This window comes from Fukomys damarensis, unplaced genomic scaffold (assembly GCF_012274545.1).
Source record: "Fukomys damarensis isolate Sample0158 unplaced genomic scaffold, DMR_v1.0_HiC HiC_scaffold_25, whole genome shotgun sequence".
NCBI lineage: Eukaryota > Metazoa > Chordata > Mammalia > Rodentia > Bathyergidae > Fukomys > Fukomys damarensis.
In genome coordinates this window covers 21,777,405-21,785,446 of record NW_022900937.1, presented here as the reverse complement: position 1 = coordinate 21,785,446, position 8,042 = coordinate 21,777,405, and the positions used below count along the sequence as shown (strand labels likewise).

Sequence of the window (8,042 nt, the reverse complement as noted above, 5' to 3'; positions counted from 1 at the left end):
CAATGCCCCTGCCTACCCTCCTCACAGTAGGAACCACATTTCTAGCAGTTCATTCCTGGAGCCTGTTTTAGAACCTTGCAGACATGCAAATTGGGTCTGGCTTTTGACCTCGCATGCCTATGAAATAATACATATTATTGATTATACTCTATAATATATATTATAATCCATTCTACTCTCAGTAGAGAGTTTGGGACTATAATAAAGTCACTGTGAATATTCTTGTAATTTTGTGGTGGTGGTGCTGGGGGTTGAACCCAGGGCCTTGTGCATGGAAGGCAAGTGCCGTTCCTCTGGGCTATGTCCCCAACCCTCATGCATCTTTTGGGGTACATTTCTGCCAGGAACACATACCCTAGAAGTGGAATTGCTGGGTCAAATGAAGGCAGGTGTTTAGCTTCCCAGAATGGTTGGAAACCTTTCATCTGCTCTTCCTAGTTTTTGAACATGTCACAAAGCAGCTTCTCCATGGGGGTGTTCCCTATGGTCTTGCAAAAAAAGACACGCTCAATGCGCTCAGAAGTCAGGAATCTCAGAGACGGGAGGAGCAGGAGCAGCTTCCCAAACCTGGACAGGAGAGAAGACACCATCCATTTTACCCCTGGGGCAGGTCCTGCCAGGTAAGGTGCGGCAGGGGAGGGCAGAGGGGAAAAGCACCAGGGCATCAGCAAGGTCCGTGGCCTGTGGACAGTATGTGTGAAGATTGCACACGGAGAGGTTTATGTTTATTGTGTACATAAATATATGTGTAACCGCAGGTATTCAAATCATATGATTAGCTTTATACAAAAGAATAAGAGCATAAATTCCTGCCTGTGAAACACCTAGGACAGAGTGGTCATGACTTCTAATGTTGAAGTATGGGTGGCTGAGATACCCAGAAAAAACTGCCTGCCTTGGGCAGAGGCTGCAGCTGGGGTCAGTGCCTGATCGGGGCCACTGACTGCCCTGGGGATCTCCAGGGAGACCACAGTCCTTGCCCAGCTGCTGAGCTGCCTTTGTCACCTCAGGGCTCCCTTCCTCTTGAGTACCAAGTGGGTGACACCGACCAGTCAAATGCCCTTACCTGCCAACCCCTCTTTGGTTCTTTTTTTTTTTCCCCCTTGCTCTCTTCCTTTTCAGTTGAGACAGGGTCTTGCTATGTAGTTCAGGTTGGCCTTGAACTAACTGTATAGCCCAGGCCAGCCTCAGCTCACAGCAGTCCTCCTGCCTCAGCCTCCTGAGTACTGGGATTACAGGTGTGCACCATCATGCCCAACCAGCTTGTGTCTTTCTGAGTGAAAGGAAGAAGTAACTGAGAGGACCTAGAGAATTCTTTTTTGCAAACTGCAAGCACTGGCTCACTTTAGTGGCTCTGAAATTACATTTAAAGCATCACAACAAGACTTTAAAAAAAAAAAAAGCTGTGTATGGTGGTTTATGCCTACAATCCCAGCACTCAGGAGGCTGAGGCAAGAGGATTGCCATGAGTTCAAGGCCATCCTGGGCCACATAGTGAGGTCAAGCCCAGCCTGAACTATATAGTGAGACCCAATCTCAAACAAAAACTGAAGAATACATAAAATGAACACATCAGAGTAAATTATATAAAGGGTAGGTGTTTCTTCGTGGAACTTTGTCTCAGTATCTATGTACACATTGGGTTACTGTGAAAACTGCACATCATCTTGGGTATTTCAGTTTCAGCAAAGTGAGATACGCCGACCCAGAGAATCCAAAACCTCCAGCTTCACTCTCCTTTCTGCCCAGAGAGGTAATGAGCTGCCACAAAGAGATACCGGAAGTCTTAATCAGCATTTTGAAATCTGATCCAGAATCAATAGGCCAGGGCATGTCCAGGAGCTGGTCCCACCGGCTTCGGATATCCGGTCTTAGTACTTGTTTCCCTGTGCACACACACACACACACACACACACACACACACAGCACGATCCTCTTGTGCAAAAGAACACGGTCCCTGTCTCCCTGGACTGGTCCAGAAGGGAAAGAGTCCTTTTGGATCCCTTAGGGGAGAGGCGCCTGGAGGCTGCCCTGTTCCATCACTTTGTCAGAACCAGACCCAGGTGGCATGGTTCCAAAGAGATGCCTGGAGCCCCAGGGGCCCAAGCTCCCTGCACTCCTGGGAGCGCCTAGTGAGGGGCCGCATGGGCGCTGGATCCTGCCCTCCTCAGCCGCAGCCGTCAGCCTGCAGTCCCAGCCAGAATGCCATCGTCTACCAAACACCTGCCAACCTCCACAGGCGTCTCTCCGGGATGCCCCCGCCCCTGGCCCTGTCCTCAGCTGGCTCCCTTGAGTCAGGACTCTCACCTCCTTTCTCTGCTCCTGAACGGCCCCCCGTCTTCCCTCACAGGCCGTACGGCCGCCCAAGTGCCAAGTCCATCCTGTGGGCTCCAAGTGTCCCTGCCTTCCGTCTCCTCCTTTCCACTCCCTGCGAAGGTCAGAACTCAGCAGAGCCCCCTGCAAGGTGGTGGCAGCCGCTGTGGCCTGGAGGGCACTTGATACTCAGCACCACGCTCTGCATGTGATGTTGCCCTCAAAAGCCTGCCCCCCATTGGATATGGCCTTACCTGGCACTCCAAGTCCTGGGCAGGTGGGCCCAGAGGTCTTTCTGACTCAGCCTACCTTCCCGTCGGATCTGCTGGACATGGCACTGGCCTCTCCACCTCTGTAAACATCTTCTGCCAGCCCCTTCCCTTTCTCTCAAGTCGGCCTCCACCTCCACAAAGCCACTCCCAATTCTGCTCGACTCCCTGCCCCATCAGCTCTCCTTCGGGCACAGACGGCCTCTCCACCACCGGGCAGTCTGGTCTCCCAGTGCTCACTTTGCCCATCACCCCTGGAGGACAGCAGCCTTGTCACATGCATATTCTGGTCCCCTCCGGGGGCCTGGTAGTCAGATATTGGAGAGACACTGCTTGAGCAGAGACCCCATCCAGGAGCCGGGAGAGGAGGGCAGAGGCCATGGGGAAGGGGCAGAGGGGCAGGCAGATACCTCATGGGCTGGCCGGGGTGGTGGGCCTTGCTGTGCTGGTTCAGCATCATCTGGGACTGGTCCTGCAGGGCCTCCACATGCTCGGGATCCTTCAGGCCCGGTGTCTCTGAGGAGAGGCTGTGCCTGTGAGCTCCTCCCCCCAGGGTCCCCAGCTCACCCTGTCCTTCATGGTCACCCGGAAGGGCCTTGGGGGAAAGCAGCCAGGCCACATGTCTCTCCCCACCACCAGCATGAAGCCTGCACACGCCGGGTGGAGGGAGCAGGTGAGTGGAAGGAGTCCCCGGTTCCTGTGCTTTACCCCTCTTGCCTCTGGGAGACTCAGGCTGAGACTCTACCTGGCTTGAAGAGGACCAGGGCCTTCATGCAGGCGAACTCTGTGGGGTCCACTGCCAGTGCCCGGAAGTGGGCCACGGTCTCTTGCAGGATGCGCCGCTCTGTGCTGGCCAGTGCCAGGCGGCCCTGGGAGCTGCCGGCCACAGAGGCCTCGGCAGGGGCCAGCAGGGGACAGCTGTCCAGAGGCAGGGACCACTGGATGGCCCCGAGAAGGAAGAGCTCGCCCCATGCCTCTTCCAGTAGGATCACCTGCACTCAGAGGGCGAGGGTGTCACAGCGGTGGCAGCCTGGGCCTCTGTCTCTCCCCCAGGCAGGATGGGTGGTCCTGGGGCCTGGGCACCTCCAGCCCTGCTGCCTAGACATCTGTGGGTTTCACCCAGAGGGGCAGTTGGGACACTGAAGAAACCCTGGAGCCTGGGATATAGGACAGAGTGCCTTGGAGACAGGCCCCAGAGTTTCCAAGCTAAGTGTGAGTAAAAGACGAGATCTTGTGTTTTGGGGATATTAGGGATTGGATCCAGGGCTTTCACAATGAGCTACATCCTTCCTTTTATCCCCTTGATTTGAGACATAGTCTAACTTGCTAACTTATCAGGCCAAGCTCAAATTTGGGATTCTTCTGCTTCAGCCTCCCAGAGTACTGGAGTTACAATCATGCTCTACCACACCCAGTGGCCTGATTCCTCCGAGCTGCTTGCTCCCAACACAGCCTGGCCAAGCCACAGCCTGGCCAAGCCTCAGCCTGCCTGCTGCTCTCTTCCTTGTCTGTCACTCGAGCTCTGTTGCCCTTTAGAAGCCCAGGACACCTATGCAGGTGTGAAGAGGTCGGAATAACATTCATACCCCAAAGTCACAAGCCCGCATCCGCCCAAGGGACCCGAGTCGGGACGTGGGGTTCCCTCTACCCTGTTCAGAATGTTTTCAGGCTTAGGCCTCTGTCCACGAGGGGAGACCCAGGAAACCCAAATCCTGGCACCTCCGCGTCCCTGCTCCGCAGGTGTGTGACTAAGCTGGGTACACCCCACCTCTCCCTGGTACAGGGTGCATGTGCTCCCAGTGCTGCTGGCTCGGGGCCATGGACCCCAGCCTGGCCCAGCCCTGGGAGCTTGCGTCTGGAGTACCTGGTCCCTGAAGGGCAGGCTGGACAGCACCGGCAGGTTCTTGGCCCACTTGACGGCCATGAAGAGCAGGCGAGCCGACGTCTCCTGGATACTGTCCAGGCCACAGGGGGACACTGAGAACTCGGGGTCATTGCTGGTGACATCAATGTCCTCCTCGGCTGCTGGAGGAGGATGGTGTGGCCTTAGTGGCTTCCCTCCAGGAAGCAGCGGGAAGGTGGGGGACGCGCAGCCCCTGCTGCTCACCGTCCTCTGGCTCCAGCTTTGCACAGGTCTCAGCCATTATGAGGCTGTCCAGGAAGTGGTGGCCCCGGGCGATGGTCCCTGCCAGGGTGGGAGTGGCCTCCTGGAGCTTGGGCTCGATGTTGGACCCCGTGCTGTCCAGCCGGACCTGGGCCGTGCTCCGGGGCTGGCGCTCATTCTGCACGGCTGGGGACGCGGAGGGGTCAGGACACAGAGCGGCCACACCGCGGCCCTCCCGCGCCCACCCCACACGCCCGCTCACCGTCCTGGTTCATGCCGGCCTGCAAGCACTTCTTCAGCCGGCAGGCCTGGCACTGGTTGCGATGCGCTTTGTCCACGGGGCACGTCCCCATGCCCACCTGGCACCTATAAGGACAGGGAGCGGCCTCAGAGTCCGGGCCAGGCTGCGGTCCGGGCGGGAGCTGGCAGGGCCTCACCTATACATGAGCCCGCGCCGCACACTGCGCTTGAAGAAGCCACTGCAGCCATTGCAGGCGTAGATGCCATAGTGCCTCCCGCTGCTGCTGTCTCCGCACACGCGGCACTGGGGCGCAGGGCCCGAGGCTGCGGCAGAGCCGGAAGAAGAGTGGGTCGCACAGACCCTCCCACCCAGTCCTCCTTCCCCTGTGTGTCTGAAATAGACTGGCCTTGAACTCACTACAAGTTGTGAGCCTCCTGCCTCAGCCTCCCTAGAGTGGGACTACAGGCTGAGACACAGCCTTCCACGCCATCTGGAGAAGCGCCACACCCCCAGGTCCCGGTTAAGGACCCTAGCCCCAGCTTCCTCCCCACCCTGCCTCTACTTCCTCAGTCCTCTTCCGCCCCTGTGGATAGCACCAGGCTCGCATAAACTCGTTCCCCACATCACCCTGGGACCTCTTTACAGCCCAGCCCTCAGAGGGCTTCTCACTGCCCTGCTTCCCTATTGCTCAGCTGCCCTGCCCTGCCCTGCCTGCTGCCTCAAAGCTCTGGGACTTGGGGTCCTTCACTTTCCCCAAAACCACAGGGCTAAGGTACTCCCCAAGGGTCCAGCCTCATCTCCAGGCAAAGCCATACCTGCTGGGTCCTCCCCCAGGCTCCACCTTCCTGGAGACTCCTTTTTGGAGGCAGTCACAGCCCCTGGCACGGCAGCAGCCACCTTAGAGCTCATTGGTGCTGTCTGTGAGGCCCTGGAAGGTCCCAGGGTGCCTCTGAGCCAGTCTCCGCCGTCTCTGTGTGTTTCTGTCTCTGCTTCTCCCTCTCCCTGCCCCTAGCAGTCACTTCTGTCTCTCTCTTCCCCGACGTCTGGTCTCAGGAGTGTCCCCAACTTCCCAAGGTCCCCACAGCAGTGGCTCAGGCTTGAGAAGATTTCTCCCAGGGCACTGCTGGGTGTAGTTTATGATCCTCTTAATCTTTACTGTCTCCTTGGGGATCAGCAGGCTGCACCTGCAGTGTCACCAAGGTGCTTCTGGGAGCGGGTTGGTCCCACACAGCTCCCAGGCTGCCAGGGTCCCCTGTCCCTCTGCTGTCTCTCGCTCAGTGCCAAGTCCTGAAGGGAGGCTTGTGAACCCCACTCCTCCTGGGACTGCCATCTCTGAGGGCCTGGCCCACATCTAAGGTCCTGGACACTCCGGCCCTCTGCCCTGGTGCTTCTCTCCCCAAGCTCTCAGTGTTTGCGTTACTGGCATGAAGCCTGGGGCCTTGGCACTGAGCTGCAATCTCAGCTGCTCAGGCTGGGCTCAAACTGGTGATCTTCCTGCCTCAGCCTCCCAGACCAATCTCTTGATAAAGGATAGCTTGGGGACATTTGCGATTCAAGACCCTTGCCCCTGCGAGAGACTGGCAATCCCCGATACCCATGGGTATCAGGCCCAACACAGGGCCCAAGGCCGGCTGGTGTCACAAGGCCAGTGAGGGGCAGAGGGGCCGGCAGGCAGTTTCTCACCCACCTGGAGGCTGGGCCTGCAGGACAGAGGTCGCAGTGAGGACACAGCCCCAGGGCTGGCATAGCTCGAAGCAGGGGCTGATCCAGGTCCCCACTAGGTCCAAGGCTAGGATTCCCTGAGCAAGGGACAATATCAGTACCTCCTGCCTGCAGGTGCAACCAGGGAAACTGAGCCAGGTAAATCACAGCATGTGCCTCCTAGCAAGGTAGAAGAAATGAAATGGAGAAAGGAGACAGGGAAACCATAACTAAAATACTGCATTTTTAAGAAGACCGCAGCTTCCAGGACCAGCTGAAATTCCTGAGGTGATCATAACTTCTCCCCCGGACAAGACCATCACACCCAGAGTCCCTTAGGTCTAGAAGCCAGTAAACTGGCTTCACATAGGACACAGCAACAGAGCCTGGTTCCACGATGGAGGGGCAGACCGAACAGACCCAAACAATGTCCAAATTACCTATTTAAAACCGCCCGTGCCTGGAGAACAGCCTAACACCCTTCGGGGCACCTTTTCCCAGGGTCTGTAACCCTTTGACAGAGCTACAGATGTCCCCAATTCCAAGCTGTTAACCTGCTCTGCTCTCCACGGACCCCAGAGCACCTGTGTATCCGGGGGCTGCATCCCCAGGGCCCTGGTGTGGAGGGATAGGTGGGGTGTGGTCCTGAAAGGGGTTAACGCTCCTTGTGACAGAGCAGCACTATTTCGGATTTGGGAAGTCAGCCCCCAGCTTTGCTGGGTAATCAGCTTTCTGGGGCCGCACAAGATGGAGGCCACAGGGCTGAGGCTCTCACCTGGCCCCCTCCCTGGAGGACAGAGTCTCCAGCTCCTCCTAACTGCCACCACCACAGGGCTTCCCCGGGGACTGGCTGAGGGCTCACTGACACCTCCAGCCCCCCCACTTCTCCAGAGGCTCAGGCTGACACCTGTGTGACCCCAACAGCCCCACCTGACTCACCTGTGCAGTGACGCCCCGAGGCTGTGTGTGGGACAACAGCTGGGCCTGAGCAGAGGTCTGAGTCACTGCAGTCTGTTCAGAGACAGAGGGACGCAGGTGGGGGGACACACAAAGGCCGGGGTCATGCAGGAGGCCCCATCAGCCCAGGACCTCCTGAGAAGTGCCCGGCACTTGTCGCTTTCTCGTTCCAAGCTCACAGTAACCCCACAGAGCAGCCAAGGAAGCTGAGGCAGAGGAACTTCAGGCCCCGCGACTGCAAACTTGTGTTTGAGCCCCAAACTCCTGCTCACCCCCAGGTACTTCCCAGAGAAGCCCCTGCAGTTGACCTCCCACTTCCCCATGAGGCACAGAGGGAGCAGAAGCAGAGCTCGATCCTCACGGAAGGAAAGAGATAAAGATATTTTAGGAGCGGACTTTGTTCAAATTGAAGGCGCAGAAGAGAGGGCAGAGGTGGAGGCAGGTGTAAGCCGAGCCC

General features: G+C 57.5%; 1 protein-coding gene across 1 annotated transcript; it reads right to left on the bottom strand.

Annotated features, from left to right (window-relative positions):
* Positions 1 to 238: 238 nt before the first annotated feature.
* Positions 239 to 5,839, bottom strand: Nr2e3 (nuclear receptor subfamily 2 group E member 3). The gene is made up of 8 exons (XM_010627434.1): positions 5,743 to 5,839; positions 5,124 to 5,250; positions 4,949 to 5,052; positions 4,690 to 4,872; positions 4,447 to 4,604; positions 3,328 to 3,574; positions 2,993 to 3,098; positions 239 to 567 (listed from the first exon to the last, which is right to left on the bottom strand). The coding sequence occupies exons 1-8, from the start codon at positions 5,834 to 5,836 to the stop codon at positions 435 to 437; spliced, it is 1,152 nt and encodes a 383-aa protein (XP_010625736.1). The 5' UTR covers positions 5,837 to 5,839; the 3' UTR covers positions 239 to 434.
* Positions 5,840 to 8,042: the final 2,203 nt, after the last annotated feature.